At 45.6% G+C, this 24,744-nt stretch overlaps 1 protein-coding gene across 2 annotated transcripts in view; it reads right to left on the bottom strand.

Moving 5' to 3' along the window:
• KCTD9 (potassium channel tetramerization domain containing 9) overlaps positions 1 to 24,744 on the bottom strand; it is a 411,318-nt gene that overhangs the window by 287,251 nt on the left and 99,323 nt on the right. For both annotated transcript variants that reach the window (XM_069617594.1, XM_069617595.1), the window contains exon 3: positions 22,434 to 22,477. In XM_069617594.1, the coding sequence (XP_069473695.1) occupies positions 22,434 to 22,477 (44 nt within the window). The remainder of the gene's footprint in view (positions 1 to 22,433; positions 22,478 to 24,744) is intronic.

Raw genomic sequence — 24,744 nt, 5'->3', positions numbered from 1 at the left:
GGAAACAAAGCTAATAAATTCCTAGTGGAAAAACTCGCAAGAATCAAGAAAAGGAACACTATACTAAGCCTCCGAGACCCCCAGGGTGCAGCCCAATTCGCGGATTGAGATAAGCTGAGAATTGCAGAAGCTCACGTCACCGAAACCATGTCAGCTACCCAAAAGCCCCAGGAAGAGCAGCAGTCCTACCTGCGGGAAGCTGCCTTGCCTAAGCTCTCAGCTACGAGTAGGGAAGAATTGGAGGCCCCGATTACCAGCGAGGAGATCGACGAAGCCGTTAAAAGCTTAAGAACAAGAGCCCCGGGCCCAGATGGTTTCTCGTCCCGATTCTACAAACTCTTCCGGCCTCAGCTACTAGCCGCAATGACGATCCTCTTCAACTCCTTCGCCACTTCTGGATCAACAACCCCGTCAATGAGAGAGTCAATAACAGTATTAGCGCTGAAACCAGGAAAGGACCCCAGCGACATAGCAGCCTATCGACCCATCTCACTACTAAACCTGGATGCGAATATCTACTCGAAGGTCTTGGCAAACCGATTAGCGATGCTTCTTCCGGACATCATAGACCCAGACCAGACGGGATTCATCTTAAACAGAGCCACCACAGATAATACGCGCAGAGTTCTCAACCTGATCGAGATAGCCAGACAAGACTCGAAGAAACTCACCCTGCTAGCCTTAGACGCGACCAAGGCTTTCGACAAAGTGGACTGGTCGTTCCTCCGCCTCACTCTGGAGTCATTCGGCGTTGGGCCCTCCTTCCTAAAGCTCACCCTAGCGAACTACCAATCCCCGACCACCCTGCTCCGAGTGAACGGCCTCCTGACTCACCCGATCTCCCTGACATGCGGCACCAGACAGGGCTGCTCCCTCTCCCCCTTGCTATTCGCTATGGTAATGGAATCATTGGCCCAGCGGATTCGACTTAACCCTAGAATCAAAGGCTTCTAAGTGGGCCCTACCCAGCACAAGATAGCGCTCTACGCTGATGACGTGATGCTAACCATCACAGACACCTCGCGATCCTTAAAAGCCGCCCTAGCGGAAATTCACAGATTTGGGAGAGTATCTGGATTCGCCATTAACTTTATGAAATCGACAGCTCTGGGGATAGGGTTGAATCAGAGAGAAGGCATCCTTCAGTGCTCAGTGCGCGGTCCCGTTAAATGACACATCCATCCCCTACCTCGGGGTGCGGATCCCCGCTAATCCAGGAGACATCTATCGGATAAACTTCCCGCCCCTGATGAAAACTCTGGAAAAAGACGTAGACTCCTGGCACAAGCAGGAAATATCCTTAATAGGTCGTATCACAGCCTGTAAGATGAACCTGTTGCCACGATTCCTGTGCGCCTGCTCGGCTCTCCCCATCATAGTCCCTCGCCCCCAACTACAGAGACTGCAAAGGAAGATATTTGGATTCATATGGAGGAGGAAGAAGGCCCGCATTCCCCGGAAGACAATGCTATGTGCTCCGGACCAGGGAGGCCTAGGGGTCCCTGACCTCCAAAAATACCAAATGGCGGCGCAGATAGCGCATACTAGGGCTTGGACTATAACGTCAGGGCGCCCCAAATGGATGGACATAGAGCAGTCCAGATTACCCCTCCCATTGCGCTTTCTTCTACACTTGCCAACCGCGCTGTGCCGGACATGGCCAGCCATACTATCCGCAACCAAGCAAACGTTGAAGGCGTGGGATTGGGCCCGCAAATCCAGAGGCATCCCGAGAGCTCTGGGCCCCTCAGCCCCAGTCTTCCACAATCCGGCGTTCTTCCCGGGAGCTCACCCCACTAACTTCAAGAACTGGATCGCCGGAGGACTCTCCTCCCTAAGCCAACTATTTGAGGGAGCTCAGCCGCTGACATTCGCCCAATGCAAAAGTACGTTCAACCTAACAGAGTCAGACAGGTTCACATACTGCCAAATCAGACACTGGTGCACACACCCCCAGACGCGAGAGGCGGCCACACGGACCCTGGATGCCTTGGAATTAACAGTAGCGGACCCCCCCTCCCGAGGGCGGATCTCGACGCTGCACCGACTATTCCAGGAGAACCTCCTGTCCAAGAGAGCGACATATATGGCGCAGTGGGAAAAGGACCTAGGGCACGCAATCCAGGATCAAGACTGGATCGATATCTGGGCCCGCACACGCTCATCATCCTTCTGCATCACCAACCGGGAATGTGCATATAAACTGCTCATGAGATGGTATTTCCCACCACTACAACTACACCACTTCAACCAGTCACTGGACCCACAGTGCTGGCGTTGGTGCGGCTCGCCAGGCTCCTACCTACACATGTGGTGGTCATGCCCGGTGGTGAAGAGCTTCTGGTCCCAATGTATAGCGACCATCACAGACATAACCCAAATCCCACTGCCACTGGAACCGGAGCCGCTACTGCTGGGGACCCCGATCCCAGACACCTACCCGAAAACGGGCGCACCCGCGACCCTCATTACGCAATTACTCCTAGCCGCTAAAATCACAATAGCCCGGACATGGAAGACCCCGGAGGGCCCCCTAACGGTGCTATGGTGGCTGAAAATCTGGGACATCTTCATCGCTGAGAAAGTGATGGCAGCAAACAGAGGCCACCTCCATCATTTCACAAACATTTGGTCGCCTGTGATCGACTATGACTTACGCTTCCCGGCCATGACATACAAACCGCGCCTGGTGCAATTGGCCCAGCAGGCGGCGGACAGGGAACGGTCCCAGCTGATGGAGGAGCAGGCCCTAGAGGATAGCCAAATCCAGGATGTGGGGGCGTAAGCCGGGAGAGGAAGGAGAAAGGCGAACCGAGGTGGGAAGAGACAGGAGCGAATGAGTCAGGAATCGGACTTTATAGGGAGGGAAAAAGACAGTCCACGGTAGACCCCCGAGACTAAGAAGTGGGGTTGGGTGGGGGGATGTAAATAAGCGTATTATAATGCCGAGATAAAGTGTTAAACTGATATGTCAATGCTTTCTCCTGTATGTCTACTGAAAATAAACAAGTTAAAAAAAAAAAGAAATGGAGTGGCAACAGTTTAACACCTTGGGGTGAGATGGTGGCGGATAGGTGGAATACATGGTATGACCTGGCCCGGCCAGGGTAGATGTTAAACGTTAGACATACACTCCGAAGTTCCCAATGCAGAGACCTGTGCTTTTGAAAACACTTGGACATTGAGTTAACCGTTGATGAGTTGGAAACCTGGACACATTGAGAAAATGTTTTTTTTTCTCTCTTGCCTTCTAAAGGGGTAGGAGGTAGGTGCGGGGTGGGAAGTAGGGGTGTAAGGGTGAGTCACAGCGTCTAATTTGTTAATGAAGGACTTGTACCTCAGGTTTTATTGAAATACTGTATGTTTGTGCCTTACAAATCAATAAAATTCAATTTACAAAAAGAAATTTCAATTAAACAGCAGGCGAAAGAGTTAATTTTGACTAGTTACAAATTGTGTCACTTTGTTTGCTACTCTGGTTCTCTGTTGCTCACATTTCCCTGGAGAAAGAACGACAGTAGTCTGGTTAATGTTTCTCCCTCAAAAGTAGGATAAAAAGGAAGGAAATGGCACCTATTTTGCAAAATACCTAGATAATTGATTGAGCGTTAATGCAAACGATGCAGAGTCCCGGCAAAACATGCTTTTTTTGTTTTATTGTGCTCATTAGCTGACATTATGACTTTTCACACAGATCAATTACTTTTTACAAATTATTAGTAAACAGATCACATTCTTATAAACTTGGTTCTGAAGGAAAGAAAAGAAATATTGAAAAAAGAAATTTGTATAATAAATAAAACAGGAAAAAGACAAAATAATGACAGGCGTTATAAACAAATTCATAAAAGTTCTAAAAAAAGCAATCATGCAGAACAGGGATACTGAACCCAGATGCAAAAGATTGTTTAATTCTCTCCCAATAAATCCCAGCTCTCCTAAATTGTTTACCACCTCAATTGTCAAAGCTCTTTCAAGCGTTCCCAAAATGAATCAGTGCTAAATCACACGGTTCGATCAAGAAGCCTGCTCAATCGCGTTTCACACAGTTCTCTTATATCTTGACAAGACATTAGAATATGGTTTACAATGTGCTCATTGCTATTCCCACACAGATCGCATTCTGTGCGACCCCGGGTTGTTCACACACAGATTGAACCTCTGCTGTTGTCAAAAGGTTTACTCGGACCCTTAGGAACTCCATCCTCAATTTAGGATCTGGAAACCATGACAGATATTTAGGCAGAAAATGTTTTGATTTGTCATACATTGTGAGAGATTTGAAAATTGTATAGTTTCTCATTTGTGCTATGGTCGCGATCCAATCTGTGTGCAACAATGCCCGCTTTACACCAGTTGGATTTTCAATAAGATCTGTTAAAGTACGATTACTTCTCTCTAATACATTTTTGACATGTTTTTTAAATTGAATTAAGAACCCATTTGGGTCACTATCTAATTCAGAGTTAACATGTTGCAAACCTGTGGCGAAAAATGACCTCAATATTGTAAATAGATTTGTTGCAAGTTGGGCCCTTGAATTGTGTCTGCCCAATCAACAAAGACAAAAGAAAGAATGGAGTCAAATCTCTCCACCAGTTAACATACTTGTCCACATGGGTGTGTAGATTATAGAGTGGAACAGAAATGCTTCAGATAGTAGTCAATTATGTTCCAATATGATACTTTATTGATCCTTGATTCTAAATTCCAAATAATATGTAGTTCAAATAGATGTTCTATTAATTGTAGTATTCACTGTCCTAACATTGTCAACTTCTTTATATAATATTCCTCAAATGGTGATCCTCTACATATGTTTCACCACTTGATGTGGCTCCTCAGGAGAAAAATGAAATGCTGCTAAATTTAAAGTAGTTCTGAGGAGTTTTTTTCTTTCAATTTAATCTGTTGACAAATAAGAATAGTCTAAATTAAGGATGTGTATTCATAAAGTATACAGTTCATTCATAAAGTTTTCTCCATGATAAACAAAAAGGAGAAAGTTGGTGTTGGGAAAAAGTGAGCAAATGTGATTCTAATCCAGTGCTCCTTTTTCTATTCAAGGGAAGCCAAGTCACTCAAGCTCTCAAGGCCTTTTGCATTTAGGAGCCTTTCACATGTGTTAACCATTAAGTTTTTCAACTAGGGAATACTTATAAGCGCACAACCAAATTTTTCAATTAATCGGGTGTGAATCAAGGATAGTATATCTAAAAAGAAGAGAGGGAACGACCTTTGATTTATAATACTTCAACAAGGGGCTTATGGAAAACTTGCAATATGCAAAGTATATTTTTTTCATTTGGACCCAAAATGGTATAACTTTGAGGTCTAAGTCCATTTCGCATGCGCCTTTTGACTGTGTGGATTGAACTTTGATGCCTAGACATATTAAGTCTTTCACTAACGGAATTGTCTGGTCATGCGTCATCCATTTAAAATGGACTTTCCTAACACCATGGATTTGGGACTTCATAGGACTCACCAAGAGGTTATTTAATTTTGCATATGACCCAAATGCATCCATTAGGCGCTGCAGTCCTCTGGGTGTATAGTCCAGGACAACAATGTCATCAGCGTATGCGATCCACTGTATATCTTGGGACCCGATCTTCGGAGTTGCCAACGAATGCTGTGCTAAAGCTACAGTGAGATCTGCTAAAGAAAAGTTAAAGAGGCAGGCGGCCAGAATGCATCCTTGGCTCACCTCTATCTCCGTTGGTATCTCTTCCGATAAGTTTCCTTGGGTGTCCAAACGCACCTGAAATGTCAGGCTTTCATTCAGAGTCTTCACTATCGCTAGTAGGCCTTTAGGGATGGCCCAGGAATCAAGTTTTGCCCAGAGCCGTTCTCGGTTTATATTGTCGAACACTCTGGACAAGTCCAGCCATACTCCGTACAGGGGGCGACCTTTATTCATATAGGATTGGGTGGAAATTATTGATATAACCAGGCCATTGAGAGATGTTGACAACCCTTTGCGAAACCCTGGTTGAAACGTACTCAGAATCCCGTGACGCCTGATCCACTCTTCCAGTTCTCTGAGCGCCCCAGAGGCAAATATCCTGCCATCTACATCTAGCAGAGCGATCGGGCGATAGTGCAAAGGGATCTCTCGATCAACCCGTTTGTGTATGGGTATGGTAACTGCTGCCTTCCAAGAGGTTGGCACATTTTTTTTTTTAATATATCTTATTTAACACTTTTCATAGGGAAACAAATAAATACAATAGAAAGAGAATATATACAATATTAACATTAGAACAATACATCTTCCTAAAACGTCTATCCCCTTCCCTCCCAAACCTCCCCCCTCTTTCTCTCCACCCCTCCTCCCCTGTTCTATTCCCCCTTTTTGAGCTCGTCTTTTCTTTGTTTTCCACCTCCCCATTTTTCAGTTTTTATGCTCTTATCTTCATCCCTCCCCCTTTGCCTCTCTGCCACCCTCCCCATCACCCCTCTCTTCTCTCCCCCATTTCCCTTACAAGTACATCTTTATCAGAAGAGAAGAAGCAAAACAACCAAATAAAAGGAATAGCGAAGGTCAAGAGTAAGGACGAAGAGCGAGGGAGGAAGAGAGAAATAAAAAATAAAGAAGTTACGAATATAAATCATTAAAAACATTCCATATAGCATCATATTTATCGTCTTTCTCAGTTTCCGATATGTTACTTTTTCCCGACTTGAAAGAAAAGAAAGATCTGGCAACCAATCATCAATAGAAGGTCTGGCATTACTCTTCCAACATTTTAATATTTGTTTCTTTGCAATCAACGCTCTATATGCCCAAAATGATAAATCACTCGAAGGTCTGCCGGGGACAGGCCCAGCACACATACCATAGGAGTATGTGGGAGTGAAACATCCAGCACAAGATCCATCCGCTGGATTACAGCATCCCAAAAGCCAGTAATTTTCAAGCACTTCCAGAACATATGTAAACCCGTTCCAGTATCAGATTTACTATTCCAGAAAGTATCATCTAGCACAAGTTTGCCCCGTTTCAGCTTTGAAGGAGACCAATTGATAGTGATATTTTATTTCTATCGTGCTCATACACAAGTGTTTGAGTGCAACAAGGCAAGGGAGGGAAACAGGGGAGAACAAAACAACGATCTTACTAGGCCTAGTGACATTGAGAACGCGCCAGTGCATGGTGGAGGGAAAAAGTAAATGGAAGGGGGGAGAAGTGGAAAGTGCGAAGCAGAGAAACAGAAAAATAATAAATATATAAATAAAGGCAACAAAACAGTGATAGTGCAGCCAGCAATTTCCAAGTGCTAGGTTTAATGCAGCAGACAGGTTAGGTCTGATAAGTGCAGGAAGAAAAAGGGGGCGCTGTATGGGTACAGATACAGACCCCAGTGCAAGGGGTGGCCCGGAGGCAATGTGGGAGGGTGGCAGGGTGAGCAGGTGCACGGTGCCAAGAGAGAACAGATCAGCAGGGGAGAGGGAGCGAAGGCAGAAGAAAAGATGAAGGTCTTGAGGTGCTTCCGGAACCAGAGATGGTTCTCCTCAAGTTTTAGAGTGGCAGGGAGGCTTTTCAGAGGGAGGCCCCAGCCGAAGACAGATTTACCCCCAGCTCGTTCTTTTGAAAAACAACTGACCCTGAGGGATTTAGAGGAGCGAAGAGCTCGAGAGGGGAGGTATTTACGGAGGGATAGCTGAAGGTATTTTGGACCCAGGCCCCAGAATGCCTTAAGAACAATGCAGAGGGTTTTGAATTTAATCTTTGCATCCACTGGGAGCCAAGGGACAGATTTCAGAGCTGGAAAAATACGATCCCAGGGCTTGAGGCCAAGGACAAGTCTTGCAGTCCTGTTCTGGATTAGTTGCAGAGGGCGGAGAGTAGAGGCAGGTAGATTTAGAAAGAGGCTGTTACAATAGTCCAACCTAGAGAGAACCAGAGCTTGGGATACCATGAGCTTCTGAGGGAAGGAGAGGAAAGGCAGAGTACCTCCAAGGAGGTGCAGTAGGAGGTTTGACTTTTTAGAGACCTCAGATGTGGGTGGAGAAGGAAAGGATAGAGTCAAAGATGACCCTGAGGTTCTTAGCCTCGCAGGTGGGGAAAGGAGGAGGGCCAAGGGAAGCCGGCCAGAGAGTGAGTGGAAAGGATGGTGAAGGTGTGCCGATGAGCAGGATCTCAGTCTTGCTGGCATTCAGACAAAGATCATTGGCATACCAATCTTGAATTGAACCAATAGATACAATGTATAACCCATTGCTGAGTAAATCTCAGATCTAAATCAATTTTAAATCTACGATTCCATTCACCCACTGAAAGATCAGAACCCAATTCAGAACTCCATGTCTCCTTACCATATTCAGATGCCACGGTAATATCTTTTGGTGCAAGTAGCTTATACAAGCTGGAGCCCGTGAGGGGTTCACATTTAGACAAACGTAATAGAGGCAGAATACTATGAACAGAAGTGTTCAACGGAGTGAATAAAAATACAAAAATCTCACAAGGTATTTGATAACGGCGTACCTCAGAGATTTGCAGTTTACATTTAAATTTCAACAAGTCAAAACTAAGCATAGAAGTTCCATCAAGAATTTGCCCAATTTTCCAAATGCCCATTTACTGCCAAGAGGGCCAAGTTAAGGGACGGTTGTTAAACAGAATAGCTGGGTTCCTCCAAATAGAAGACTCGAAACTCAGAAGGTATTTTACCCCCTGAAGAGATAACATTTCTTCCAGTCCTTCAAAACAGGTCTAATCAATGGGCAATGTCTTATTCATGCTGAGAAGGCAATCCAGCAGAATTGGATGAACCGAGGATCTCTCCATGTGAACCCAATTTGGGCAAGGGACAGTAACATCTCTCAGCCAGAAGTGTGATGTGCGCAGCGAAAAGGCTCTGTGATATGAAGCAATATTGGGGAAACCAAATCCTCCCATGTGCAACGGCTTCATTAGTACATCTCTAGGGATTCTGGGCCTGCCTCCCTCTCCCCATAGGAAATCTCGAAAAATGTATATCTATGTCACAAATTAATTTGCTTGTTAATGGAAGTGGGAGCATGCTAAAAATATAAAGCAGTTTTGGGAGTAGAGTCATCTTAATAACATTAATTTTGTAGCATAGTGTCAAATTCAGCTTACTCCATTTTAAACCCAATATGGATATGTCTGCTAGGGGCGTGGCTAAGCAGCCATGTGAAAGGACACGTCTCCACTGTGGCTCCTGATGATCCTGTCAACATCCTGACATAGCCGCGTGAATAGGAACAAGCAAGATTAACAATTTGAAGTGCTGGCGTAGGACACCTTGAGGCACGCCATGAGGCATTGCCACGCTGATTCCTGCTGAAATCAGGAAGATTGAAGCCCGAGAACATCCCGTGGCGTACACAATACGAAAAAGAAGATGGCCGCCGTCCGTCAGCCACAGAGAACAAAGGACTTCGTAAAGCCGTGATGGATTCAAGCCGTGATGGATTCACGGGGTGCAGCACAGTGAAAGCAGGAGACAGCGTTCAGCAGCGGCCAGGGGCGCAGAGTTAAACGCACACGCCAATTATCCTGAATGGGGCCCAGCATTGGCACGGCTGGCGCGGGGCTCCGAATCCTAACACGGATGCGCGGTGCTGACCCCTGATGCGACCGATGCGAGGGAAAGGGACGTTTGGCAGCTGCCGGGAAACTGAAGGAGTACCGGTACTCGGTCACAGAGCACCGGAGTTGACTACACGCGAGCCGGCTGCAGCTGATCTGAGCTGCTAAATCCAGGAACAATACCCGAAAAGGATACAAGTATCCAAGCCTCTCCTCTCGTGAGGCGGGATACAGTAACTGGCATAGAACGTCTTGTGGAAACATCCAAACTATACTAAAGTGACGAGCAGCTGCCAGCTGTTAATGCCCACGTTACAAACTTGCAGAGCACACAGAATGCAAGCGGGCTGGCTGGACTGTGAACATTCAGGCTAAGTTGATGGCTCCTGCTTACACCTGGAACCTGCACGAACAGGCACTATGTACACCAGCTGTTTATTTAAAGTGCACACGAAAGAGACTGGTGCTGCTAGAGGAACTCGTGTCACACCCAGCCTAGGCCCATGTGTAAGAGCCCCCAGAGACTGATGCTGGCACATGTAGATGGCACGGACCAGGAAGCTTGACTAGGCGTAAGAGGGTGGATGTTCGAGGCGGAGCGCGCCTCTGGAAAAAGGCAGCGCCAAAGCACAATTAATCCCATACACAAGACCCTCAGGAAGTGAGAGCTGCAAAACCCATTCAGCGGACTGGAACATTACGCAAGCAAGTGCGAGACGGGCAGCGCCACAGAAACAGTGCATAAACCCTAAGGCGGGTGCGGACTTAATAATGGAGCAAATGAGAACTCCGCCTGGGCTAGAGCGGAGGAGAACTGGAACAGCGCTAAGGGCTACGCCATAGGAGGACTTCGGCCACGGGGAGAAGTTGCGAGGGGGTAGAAGACCTACACACTGCTTGTGAAACAGATCCCAGAATAAAAACAGAGTGGAAAATGTCTGTAAGGGGAGGCAAAACCAAGGGCAAGCAGCCCACAATGGACATCTTTGCTAAGCCGCAGCAGGCCCCCACCACCCCAACACAAGGTATGGCTAAGGCAACTGCAGTTGCGGCATCACCAAGTGAGAACCACTTGATTTTAGCAGCCATCACGGAACTGAAAACTTTGTGGGGAATAGCGATGGCAGATCTGAGGACTGCGCTAGAAACCAAGATAGATGTGGTGGGGAGAGAGGTCAACTTGTTGAGGCAAGATGTGAGAGCGCTTGAGGAGAGAACTAATGGCCTAGGGAGCGCGGTGAAAATCAACACAGATACCAGCACAAACAATGGCAAGGAAGTCCACATATTGAAGCAGCAGGTGGCCAACCTGGAGAACCGAGGGAAGGATGCCGAAGGAAGAGCGAGACGCAATAATATACGCATGGTCGGCCTGCCGGAGGGGGAAGAAGGCCAAGACCCCACGGACTATATGGAGCACATGATCATACAAGAAATAGGAGCAAGCAAGCTCTCCCAGGGGTTCGCAGTTGAACGTGCACATAGGGCCCCGATGAGAAAACCACAAACCGGGGCCCCTCCGAGGGCAATTATAGCAAAGATCCTTAATTAAAGGGACAGAGAAGATTTTGGAATTCTTCCGGAAAGGAGGGACGGTAACAAGAGCATCTGCGACCATCACTGCATACCCTGATTACACCATGCTGGTACAGAGACAGCGCTACAGCTCTGTGGCGATCAAGAGAAGACTGCGCACAGCCGGATTTAAATATATGCTCTTGTATCCTGCAAAACTCAAGATTTTTCACAAAGGCAAGGAGTACTTTTTTGAAACCCCAGAGGCTGCAGTGGCATGGCTGGACACAAACGGCTGTCCGGAACAAGATGAGGAGCGAGGCCGAGATGAACACGATAAGTGATTATATAGACATGTATGATAAATGGCGGGAAGGGGGTGCCGGGAGTGGAGATGGCAGAAAAGATAACGATGGCACGGCCAGCAGTCATAGTGATGGGAACATTGCAACATGAGACATTTGAATATGTGGGACTGGAATATAGACAGTGCAATGCAATACGGGTGGCTTTAGGCGCGCTTGACTTGATTAGACGAAAGGAGCAACGGGATGGAGATAACCTACCCCCGGGATTTAGAATAGTCGGAGCGCCACTAGGGCGATATCTCCCTGCTGAGACGCAAGTACGGCAATAGCCGAAAAGGGCTAAATGTGGGGGTGCCTGAGATCAGGGATGGAGCTGGGCAACAGTTGGGGAAGGGTAGAGGGGATAGGGAGTTGAAGGGTAAGTTGGGGCGGGGAAGGGGGAGAGGGGAAGTTGGGGAAAAGTTGTGGAGTGTGATGGGGTTGGGAAGGGAGGAGAGCGGGATTGGAACGGTTGGGGGAAGTTTAAGTTGGGGTACGAGCCTACACCCTCAAAAGACGAGATATGGACTGCACTTGTGGAGGGAAGAGCGGGAACCTAATATGTTATGGGAGACCTTAAAGTAGCTACCTGGAATGTCAGGGGGATGAATAGCTATTTAAAAAGAAATAAGGTTATGATGTACCTGCGCAGGCAGAAAATAGGTGAGTCTCTTGCAGCAAAGCTATGTCTAACGCAGGAAAAGCTGGCGGTGGTCCGAAAGAAGTGGAAGGGGACATTCGTGGGTGCATCATATTCAGCCTATGCCAGAGGGGTGATTACCTTGGTCGCACCGCATGTCCCGTTTCAGTTGCTGCACTCTACGGTTGAGCCAGATGGGAGGATGGTAATAATAAAGGGGTTAGTGGAAAATAAGGAAATATGTACCATAAATACATATGCCCCAAACCAGGATACGGCGGCATACTTTAAACCTTTACATGGTAAACTCGGCGTGAGCCGCGGGGAGGGGGGGGGGGGGCAGTGATTTGGGGAGGAGACTTCTAATTGTGTATTGAACCCGAAAATAGACAGATCCGATACCAAAATAGATAGAGCCACCCCAGCTGCCAGGACGTTGCAGTCTCTGTTAGCGGATCTCGGGTTAGAGGATGCATGGAGGTCACACCATCCACAGGATAGACAATATTCTCACTATTCAGCCCCTCAGAAGCTACACACTAGACTGGACTGTGTGTTTTTCACACATGAACTAATGATAGAAATAGCGCAGGCAGAATACAAAGCGAGGGTCCTCTCAGACCACTCACCGTAGATACTAGTATGGCAATATCGACCCCCGAGAGCGAAGATACCGACATGGCGCCTCCGAGCAGGAGCGTTGAAAGATAATATTTTTAGGGAGGACATGAGAGAGGAAATAATAAGCTATTTCGAGATCAATACTGGTAGCGTGGAGACAGCGGGTAAGCTCCGGGAAGCTTTTAAAATAGTAGTGAGAGGGATAGCCATAGGTAAATCCATGGGGCTACAAGGAGGGATTTTGGCTGACCTACAAGAAGCGGAAACGGAGCTAGAAAAAGCATTGAAAAGGGGAGGTAACACTAAGGCAGATAATGAAGAAATACTAAGGTTTCAACAGAAATGTGCAGGATACTGGGAAAGGTTGTGAAACCTCAACTATAAAAAATATATAGAGAGGCAGCATGCAGGGGGGGGGGACAAACCAGGGAGAGTCCTGGCATGGTTATACAAAAGCGAGACTCCCAGACCCACAATCCGAATGATAGCGAAAGATGATGGGTGTATAGTAGACACTCAAGAGGGAGTCAATCAGGAATTCGCAGATTATTACCGTATCCTGTACAGAGATGCGGAGGACAGCGACAGCAAGGAAAAAAGTGAAACACTGGAGGATATTGGATTGCCGCAAATCAGCCCAGAAGAGCGAGAGGAGCTAGATGCACCGATCACTCTAGAGAAATTGGAAGAAGTAGTGAGGCAACGGTGTTACCCAAATTGACCTTTTACAATTGACCTTTTGCACAATTGACCTAATTATAGTGGTCCTAATTGACCTTTATATTATTTTAGTTATTTTATATATGTATTGGGTTGGTTTTGGATTATAAATAATATAAGGGGATTGGGTGGGAGGTTCTGGGGGGTTTTGGATTGGGTCAGGGGCTGCGGGGGGTTCTCCCCCCCCCCGCAAACATGTCCTAATTGACCTTCTAAATTAGGTCAATTCTCCCAAGGTAAATTCTCCCGAGGTCAATTGTGAAAAGGTCAATTAGTATACAACTGAGGCAACTACTAACTAGTAAGACCCCAGGGTCTGACGGACTCCCCAGCAAATTTTCTAAGATGTACAAAAATTAGGTACTCCCCCTCCCCTTCCCCCCGCTCCTAGAGATGCTAAATGAGGCATACGAAGTTGGAAGACTACCAGAGTCCCTAAGAGAGGCGATTATCATACCACTCCCCAAACCCAATAAGCCGGGTCTCCTACAGACCCCTGTTGATGTGGAACCAGGACAGTAAAATATTGACGGCGGTCCTGGCAAACAGGATGAGGAGAGTCATTAATAAATTAATACACTCCGGCCAGACCGCCTATGTCCCCAATAGGAACATCTCCAACAATCTTAAGCGACCCCACCGAGTCATTGAACATGCAAACAGGGATGCGGGCGAGATGGCAATAGTTTCGTTGGACGCAATAAAGGCCTTTGACTCGGTCAAATGGCCATGGCTGATTGCGGCCCTGACCAATTATGGAATAGGACGGGGTATCTCAGGTGTGCCAAGCTATTGTATAGCGAGCCGCTGGCCAGGGTCAAGACAGGAGCGGTGATATCAGAGAGGTGGCAGCTCGGCAGGGGCACTAGGCAGGGATGCCCGTGGTCTCCCATGCTGTACATCTTGGCCTTGGAGCCCCTGGCGATATACCCGAGGCAGTAGGATGACATAATAGGCATCACCATAAAGGGGGAACCGCATTTAATTTCCTTGTACGCTGATGATATGTTGTTGTATTTACGCTACCCTGAGGGAAATCTCCAGTATGTCCTGGAAGTGATGCAGCGATTTGCAAGGCTTTCAGGCATAGCTGTGAACCCCAAAAAATCTTGTGTATTTCCACTGGGCAGGTATAAAGGGATCCCGTTAGAGCAGCTACCCACCCTGCAGATACCATGGGAGGTCAGCACGTTCCGATATCTGGGCATATATATATAATATATGGTGGAAGCAGAGCACTAACATAACACTGAGAAAGCTATTAAGAATATTGAAAACAGTATGAGCTGCCATTGGCGATGATGGGACGAGGGGCAATGCTTAATATGGTGGTCCTGCCGAGACTGTTGCACTATTTTGGGAACATCCCATATTTGATACCTAGGCGATTCTTTGTCAGAATAAACAGCATATGCAGGGACAAGGAACAGAGTAGCCCTTTGGAAGCTACAAAACTCACACGAAAAAAGGGGTATAAAATTACCAAACTATGAGATTTATTGTATAGCAAGTCAACTTCAATATGTAGCTAAATGGCTCTCTGAGAAGCCGACCTCGGAATCCAGGCTGTTTCGCTTGGACTGTGCCCCATTCTTCCTAAAAGAAATCATGTGGTTGCCCAGATCTGATATGGAAGAAAGCCCAAGGATGATGCCACTTGGGTGGGAGATATGGCCGAAAACCTGTCAGTTAATGGAGAATCCATACCCGTGTTCCCCGCAGGTTCCATTAGTCGGTCTGGCGGGAAAAGACAAGCAACTAAGACTAACGATTAGGAAGCACTGGGAACCTGTGGGGATAGCAACAATGGGCGACATGTGGCAAGAGGGGGGAATATAAAGGACTTTGAGGGGATGGTGGCGGAAACGGGGTTGCATATGGGGCAGTATATCACATACCATAGGGTGGTGCAGCGAATTAAAGAGAAATGGTCCGAAGTAGTCCTAGCAGATGAACCGGACGCCACTATAGACATAATATATGACAAAGCAGAGGGGGGACATGAAACATCTAGAATATATGAGCTGATGATGACCAAAGTGGGGAAGGAAGTGGTACAGCTTAGACAGGACTGGGAAGAGGGAGTGGGTACCCCAATGAGTGACGGGATGTGGGAGCGTGCTCATGGATACCACAAAAAAGTGTCAAGAAATGCTAGATTACAACAGATACAATTATACATAACTCACAGGGCGCATATGACACCCCAAAAGATAGCCACATTTTTAAATGCAGGACGAATGTCATGCCCCAAATGTGACGAAGAAAACGCCGGAATGGTACACATGTTCTGGTTATGCCCATAAGAGAGATTTTGGGGAGAAATAGCACGTCAGATGGAGGAAAAAGGGATCAAAATGGTGGTGGACACAGTGTGGGCTTGCCTGTTAGGAGGGTTTCCTAGACCACGTAAACTCAAGCATGTGAGCAAATTGAAAGACCTGGCCTATGTATTAGCAAAGAGAAGAATCGCTATGGGGTGGAAAGCTTGCCATAGACCGAGAATAGAAGTATGGTGGAAAGATCTACAGAAATGGGCAGAGGCAGAGACTGCGGTATGGCAGGAAGCAAGCAATGTTGGGGGGGGGGGGGGTGCAGAGGCTGGAACCTTGATAGCTTGGAAACAACTAATAGCTGAATTATTTGGGCCCACGCATGATGAAGCAAGTGACTGGGATCAAACAAAAAACATTGAAACGGAATCCCTACCGCAAGACGGAGAAACAGAACATGAGGGAATGGGTGAAACAGTGGATATGGATAATGTGATGTGTATTCAAATATTATGATACGCACTGTAAGTTTGGTTTGTGATGGTTGTTGAAATTTAAAAAAATATGGATATTTCTGCTAGTTTGATGTGTATATTAAATGATAATAGGGTTTTAACTTTCGTAGAGATATGCATACCCAAATATTTGAAACCATTTTCTGCCCATAACTCCCGTTCAACTCCCAAGAGTTTTTACTCATTAGAGATTCTTCAAAAACAGATGTCAGGGTAGAGGCCCATAAATCAATATCTGACTTCAAGATGGCATTTGCGAGCCCATTGGGCCCAGCGGTTCTTGATGTGACGATTTCTTGATCAGATCTTTCACTAGGTCTTTGGCTAAGTGCCACGTTACCGTTGAATGCTCTTCAACGACTGACTCTTGCAAATCTCTCTAAAGTAATTAGACCAAGTCTGTTCAGATATGACATTACTTTGCAATTGGTGCTGCGGGTTTTGCATGTTATTCAATATTTTCCCAAAATATGAATTTTGATATTAAGGTGTTTAACATTAGTTCTGCATCTTTCTGTACACGCAGGTATGTATGTGCCCTTTACCAGTTTCTGAAACCATTTGAGAGCTTTCGCAGCTTCCGACTGTCTCTCCAGTGAGTGTCCGGACTGTTTTAGGTTGCCAATGTTATTCCTCAGTTCTTTCGTTCCAACCCATTTTTCTTCTTCAAACCTATGGGAGTGCTTTTTTGGTTCTCTCAGGTGTATGGTACTCAGTTGTTCAACTTCCCAAAGGAAATGGGTGCAATTGTCTGGGTGGCTCAATCTAATTAATGTCTCTTCTTTATTCTCCTTAACAATTTTGCGCAACTTATGTAGAAATTTACCATTTTGTTTAAATTTTTTGACTATTTTTACCATTATTCACCTCCAAATGCTTCATACATTTTGATCTAGTTTGATGGCTTTCCAATTTTATGACCGCCGTTAGTCTTTAATGGTCACTCATGCCTCCACTTAAAATGCAGAAGCATTTACAGTAAACAAGCAGAGCGTCAGACAGAATTAGTTAATCTAGAATAGAGCCACTCACACCTCTCGACCAAATTGAGGAGGCTGGAGTATCACCCCTCAAATTACATTACTTTTTTGTCCTTTATTTTTTGTCTTAGAGTGTGCCCGATGTAAAGTGGGTAAGTCATTGATTCTTTACTCAACCTTTTCTTCTCGGTTTGCTTACTTTTACTTTGCTTTGTGATAGATGATCGATGGCAACACTGATAGTTCACACATTGCGTTTGGGTTCTGTAATGACTCACTGTCCCCCCTCTCGGTCATCTACGATCACCACTATGTTGGGGATTCTCATGAATTTTTCCAATACGGAGTCAGAGAGGGGAGTACCATCCAAGAAGTCTCGGCTTACCTCCTTGGGCTGCACACTGTCCACTATTGGTATCTGACCTTTCTCGCGGGTACCCATCTCTGCTAGCATATGTTCCACACAAGTAAAGGATTCCACCAGAATGTCCTGCAATTTATCAATTTTCAAATCATGGTTTGTAGTTATGCCTTTAATAGCTTTCATCTATTTCATCAGGTATATATTAATGAATGACTTTAGGCCTACGCTACTTTAACATGCTCCGATTCCTAGGCACCTAATAGTTCACACCGCAAACTCCGTGTGCACTTTTCCGGATGGACAAGTATAATCGCAAGCGTACACTGGGAACTCTCTATAGTGCAACAAACTAACACTGATACTGCAACATAACGTATGGATGTGTGTAGTCACAGCCGTGACTAATATCAGATGCCAGTGCATGGAAATTGGCATTTCCCGTGATAACAGGGCTTTTTACACAACAGTGGCGGTCTTTATTGTACTGGCCTAACGGTTCACACACCTCCTCCATTAATGGTAGATTGGACAGTTAACTATCTAACTGTCTCAGCAGAGCCACAGGGTCTCTGCTTTCCCTGAACCAATACCTTCTTCATTACTACTTTTCAGTGACTCTGTACACGGCAAGATGAAGCTTCTCATTTACCTATTGCTGCTTCTTGACTGGATCCCCACTGTTCCTTATGGAGGGAATCCCCATAATACTGTGGTGAATAATCCCTATACGGTAAGGAAACCAGTATATGGCTTAAAACAAGTAAGTTAACCAGTGCGGGACAGACACTAGAGTTAGTTATTTATCCTCACCAATATCCAAGATAGATCTCTTTACATAGGCGACATTACTGTGCTAGCTCCTCTTTCACAAATAGTACTTTTTAATTCTAGATATGATAATGTTCCGTCTATGAAGTACCCCTGTTTCCAACAAACATGGACAGGGGACAAGTGTTTTAACTGGGATTTCCGTCCCGTAATCACTTCCATTGTTACACTTTAGTGACTCAGTTAGTGACAAGATCAAACCGCGTAGTCTCTCACCGCTGCATCTTGATTGGAACCCACCGTTAACTACAAAGTGGATTCCCAAAATACTGTGTTAAACAAGCCAAACACAGTAAGAAAATCGCCTCCTCCACAGAGTTTTTCTTTTTTTTTTTAAATCAGCATCAAATGCCTTTTCTACAATATTTAATGATTGACCCAAACGACCACGCACACACTCAGACACTTTCCTCTGTTCATCTTTTGACAGAGAGAAACAGGACTCCACCAACAAACACTTTATTCTGTCCTGATGAAGGCCATCCATTTTCAAGCACAATACACCAGCAATCAATGGCCGAAACACTTTTGTGTCGACATCCTCCCCAGTGTTTAATGCTAACACTATTACTATTGTTATTTGTTTATGTTAACTTTGCTCTTCCTGAATCAGATTACATGATCCCAGAACGTTATATGGGACCTATTTGTTGTACATCCGTCCTGCCCAAAATGCATTGCCAAAAATGTTTGTCTATTTCATTTATCAATTGTACAGCTATTATTCTGTGTCCAGTTGAAATGTTGATCTACCACAAATTTATGTATTTATGTTTTGATCACATGGTTGAAAACTAAAACATATTTGCAAACCTACACAAAAAAAAAATGGCATTGTAACTTAATGAATACTTCAGTGTGGTGTTCTCGTTTGGTCACCCGGATCAATAGTTTTTTTACTATTTCACTTTACGCCTACTACTGTAGACTCACAATTCCCCCATTTCTTTCGTTAGTTCTAGCAGAGTGCAAGAATGGGATTGTACTTCAGATCGCAATAGTTTGAATTTGTTGACGCGTTAGGTCAAGACGAAGTTGAGGGCTAAGAGGGTTACGTCTGGTTGATTACTTAATTGACGCCCTTTGGCACCTGTGGTATATAGGCGATTTTAAAGAGGTGCTACTTGTGCTGTTGATTGGGAATTTGGCAATTCCGTTTCTCTTTCTCTCTCGCCCAGAATACTAATAAAAAACGATGTTCAGTCTCAGAACCTGCGGCTGGTTCTAATTTGCTCTCCATTGTCAGTTGTCTAGCAAGTGAAGGCGCAGACATGCCCCGAATTTCCACAGATTCAGCGTCACAAGAACTCTGTTTTTGAAGCATTCGTTCATTTTTTGCATCATATTTTTGGCAGTAACCGTGTACCCCAAACCTTTTGCCCAAAATGTGTGTGGGGAGATCACCAGTCTCCACTCCGACAATAAATCATCCTGGGCGCATAACTCCCGATTAGCACTGTCTGATGTTTCATTTAACACAGTTTGTAGCGCATTGGTGTGTTTGATTGAATAAACCTGTACGGTTTGCTGAGCAGACGCACCCCACTCACCATTATCAGGGTGTACACAAATCATCCATAAGAGCACCGCTCCTTAGATTGTAATTGTTCAGCGGGCTTCTAAACTTTCTTTGGACTGGCATGTTTGGATTTGACATGAAATAAGACTTTACAGTCTGAGCTGGGAGACACTGATCACTTTGACACTGTTACACTCACCTGGTCTCTGCGGGGACGTTGGGGCACGGTTGCAGCCCTCCCTAGAACTGGCTCCCCATGGTCAGGTTCTTACCCTGCTCCTGTGTTGTGGACTGTGCTGGTTGTTGATACTGCCCCTGCGAGAATACGAGAGGCCGTGAGAATGCTGTGATTTCCCTCGAACCCTTCTTCCCAGAATGTGGTGAGCATGTGCTTACCCATAAAGTCTCACCTGTTTATTTATGAGGGTGAGCGCACCGTCCGGCTTCTCAAGTGCAGGGGCGCCTTAGATAGACCTAGTTTCTTCACTGGTCCATGTGCGTAGCAGCCCAGAACGGATGTGGCTGAACCACTTCAAAGTTTATTGTCTGTATTCTTTTGCAATGTCCTTTTTCCATGATTATTGTCTGTATCCCTTGTAATGTCTTTTCTTCTCCCCCATAGGTGATGAGAGGCCCAACTGAGTCGCGGTGCTGGAAGCGAGCCCCAATGGAGCCCTGAGGAGTTTACAATGTCCCAAATAGACGGTAAGTTCGGTTCTAAGGTCCAGTGCAAGGATTGCGTTGCACGGGACCTTAGCATAATCTCTTTATGTTGTTTCTAACCTTATTTGTCCTTTTCTCCTGCAGGGATGGCCTGGCGAAGTCAGAAGAGGAGCAGCTATCCAAAGACCTACCGGCGGGTGATGGATAGCTGGATCCGTAAGGATGCTGGCCGAGATGAGCTGCCGAGTAAGTGTTGGAAGCCCGGAACAGGTAAGGATGCGCTCCGACCGCAGTGACTGTTAGGATCAGGTAAGATGTGCTGCAGACGACGATTATTGCTGGAATCAGGTAAAACGCGCTTCAGGCGATGGTATTACTGGAATCAGGTAAGAAGCGCTTCAGGCAGCGGTGAGCGCAACGCTGCTATGAGCAGACTAACGCGAAGTGCTTGCATGCGGGCGGGGCAGGCTTAAATAGTCTGGTCCCAGCCACGCCCCTTTGCTCTGCCTTGTGGCCCCACCCTGCCACTCACAGAAGATGCTGCACGTGCAGCCCAATGTATTGCGATGGCCACGCCCGACCTGGATGCACGTGGGGGCCCTGCAAGGGAGGAAATAACACGTGCACCAGAATAAAAGTGTGCAGAGCACATTTTATCAGGAGCCTGGCGCCAAAGGATCCTTTATGTTATGAAGCTTGTGGTCCTTGCTCTGTGGCCATGACAAGACACTTAAAAGTTGAACAATAATATCAAAGTTGTAGCTGTCTCTTACCTCGTCGCCTCAAGCCATAACAGCCGAACAGCCACACACTTGGCCAGACACTTTGCTGCAGGTGCACATGTTCATGTGGTTTTATGGTAAACACCTCCTATGTGGATGTGTTTTCAGAGCACAACAGATTTCCACAGGAAAGTAAAACGAACAAGCAGCACACAGAGCTGCCAGCCGAACAGCTACACACACTTGGCCAAACACTTTGCTGCAGGCGGCAAAACATACTAGCTAAGCAAAGAAGGTGAAGCATGTACACCAAAAACTAGAACTAAACATTTTGGCTGGACTGGTTCTTCAAGTATCCTGTAACTCGACGAGTGGACCAAGTTCTAAATGATGCTTTAGAGATTACAAATGTACTTTATTTTTAACACTGATCAACGTCTTTGTATCCTCATTGCGGACTTCACTAGCATTTCGAATAATTCAAATGTATGTCTCTAAATAAGAATGAAAGGCAATCTGCTTCCTGCCATGCACGCAGGCAGTAAAAAATGTTGAACACTCATTCACTGAATTTTATCTGGGAGAGCAAGAACTCCTTTTAAATACGTGCATTAAGCAGGTAAGGCAAGCTTGTTTGCTGGTGAATTAGGATTACTGGCAAGGTGTTACACGTGACAGTTGGAGCTTCTAGAGTTTTCTATTAGTAATTTTGTGCCATATCTGCCATACAACACTGCTAAATAACTTGAACTGCGCAATCTATAAAATTGGAACATTCTGTACATTTAGCTTGGATCCTCTCCAGCTGCATTCAGACATTACTAGAACAATAAAAATGTAAATGACTTCAACACTTTGCTTGACGGATGAAAAGCTATGTGTAGGAGAAGCTTAAAGAGAAATTAGGTTACAGAAATAGCCTCTACCTCCAAATGCTTGAAGTGCTTTCCATCAATCACATTCATGGATGAAAACAGATCACTGGACAGTTTACTGCTGTTCAACACTACTGCTGTTGAACACAAATGATTGACCATTGTACACTTGGAGGAATGCTTGGCATTAACATCACGAAACATGACCCATGGGGAATGGTAAAAGTATGACAGATGCACACTTTAATTTCACTTAACTGTGTAAGGAACACCTTCAGACACTTACCCATGAACGGTTCTCCTTCACATATGTACAGAACATCGTCATCTCTGGGGAAACAAAACAAGAGAACATCAGACTTTCGCGGTGGAGGAAGCAGTGCCCCTTACCCCAGAGGTTAGTCACAGCCTGTGTAGTTTCTGAAACAAAGTCTTCATGATTCATGTGGTGTTCTCAGACAGCTTAATGACACGGATGGTAACCAAGCTCCTGAAGGAATACTTCCACCAAAGCCCTCTTGCCCCAACCACACCATCGGCCACAGAAGCGCAAGTTCTCATCCGCCTTCATACCATGCAAAAGCTGCATATACATCTTAAAAAAACAACATTGGTATCCCCCCCAGCCCCCAAGAAGATCTACTTAAAATTCAAGCAGGCACCCTGAAAGGCTGCACCACAAAAACAGCCAACATTGCACTGCCGATTTGATCATTCTCTTCGAACGTTTAATAGTTTGTCACGCGGTCAATCACACAGCAATCCAATACATCAAAAAATAATGTATGGACATTGATGGCATAGTGTGCAAAAGATGTTCCTAATTCCTTCAAAGCCAACACTTTCAATCATCCTCTTTACCAAAGCTGAAACAAGTCACCAGAGCCAAGTTAAACAGATATGAAAACATTATTCATTTACTAGAACCATATACTCAAAGTCACAACACCCCTGACATTATGTCTACACATTCCCATCATAATTCATCCCTAAGGAAATCGATATGCAATCATTGGAAAATCATTACGCGGGATCGAGCTACGCAGCATTTGATCTCTGAAGCCCCCACCATGTCATATAAACGAAGCAATAATCTACATCAAAATCTGCTTATTGCAGAACTCAATGATCCAGAATGTCAATCGGTACTTACCTAACTCAACCCAATTCTGCATCTTGGAAGTGGTTCCCAAACGCAAGCATGGTGGTCAATATTACATGTTTGTATCACAGACTGAAGCTTTTTGGATTGACCATCTTGATACGATTATTCGAAAGGGGCTCCATGAATGCCACCATTTTCTGTAACTACAATAGGATCATTATGCATAGCCTTGTCACTATGCATCTTACTTTGGAGTGATGAATTGGCCAACCTTCTCCATCAATATGTTGAATGTATTTAATGTCCACGTTAATCATGTATCACACTTTGTAACATGGATGGGCAGTTCATTATACAGTTTTCTACATGAGTAAACATAGCCATACCGAATATCAACATACGTTCATGTTAACAAGAGTACAGTTTGGACTTTGACAAATATTTATAAAGTCTCATAATAGTGTCTTTATGCGACTAGATTGATCGGCACCTAATTATTAGCTTCTCATTCTCACAGTTGATCTGTCAATTTATGTTTATTATACAGTTGGAAAATATGTTCCGATATTCAACTTGTATAGTAGATGCAGATAGGACAGTTAACAATGCTTGCTTCATCTTGAGGATTCTCATCATTAACACATCTATCCATTGACCTCATTACATTTTATATGTACTGTGACGAATCAATGGATATCGTCCCTTTACCCATGAGGCCAGGGAGTTGAGGCTGCTACCCGATAGTCCCCGTGGGGGCGGTATAATGAGGTAGGACGTCCTGAAGAGGGGAACAGCACCCCCCAGGGTGAGAGACCAGGAAGCACAAAGCAGACACGGAGAAGGCCAAGAACGAGCCGCGAGCAGTGCGCTACCGAGTCAAGAGGACAACAGGACACCTTCCCCCGACGGCTTCCAGACGGTAACGCAAGGCTGGCCACCGGTGACACAAACGCAATATGTAGCGCCCAAAATTTTACTCCAAGGGATCAAGGAGATCCTCTAGGTGAAGACAGACAGATACCTGTGGAACCCAAAGAATAGGAGACCTCAGGAACATCCCAGGCACAAGGAAGGTAACAGGAGCACCATGGGGACCGGAAGCAGTGTGAACATACAGGAGGCAAAAGACCTGTATGAGCAGGACCATCTTCCTCGTGTCAGTACTTGGCAAGCAAGGCAGCCAAGACACCATAACGAGACTGGGAGAGAAACCAGGATCGGGGACCCAATCCAACAGTCCCGCACAAGTCATCTTCCTCGTGGCAATACTTGGCAGGAAAGTGAACCAAGTGGGCCAAACCAAAGAAGAAGAGAGAGGCCAGGGTTGCGGACCCTTATAGCATTCAGAAATGGATGTTTTAAGTGTGAAACTTAACAAGGACAGGGCAAGGGAGTCATTCCTCCTGGTTGGAAGAGGTTGTTTTGCAAATACCAGGAGATGGAAGTCATTCTACTGGTACCATGGACCAGGAGGAAGGTCCAACAGGCCTGG

Source organism: Ambystoma mexicanum, chromosome 10, assembly GCF_040938575.1.
Source record: "Ambystoma mexicanum isolate Mex_15411 chromosome 10, UKY_AmexF1_1, whole genome shotgun sequence".
NCBI classification, from domain to species: Eukaryota; Metazoa; Chordata; class Amphibia; order Caudata; family Ambystomatidae; genus Ambystoma; species Ambystoma mexicanum.
Note: the sequence above shows the minus strand (reverse complement) of the source record. Positions and strands in the feature narration are given on the sequence as shown.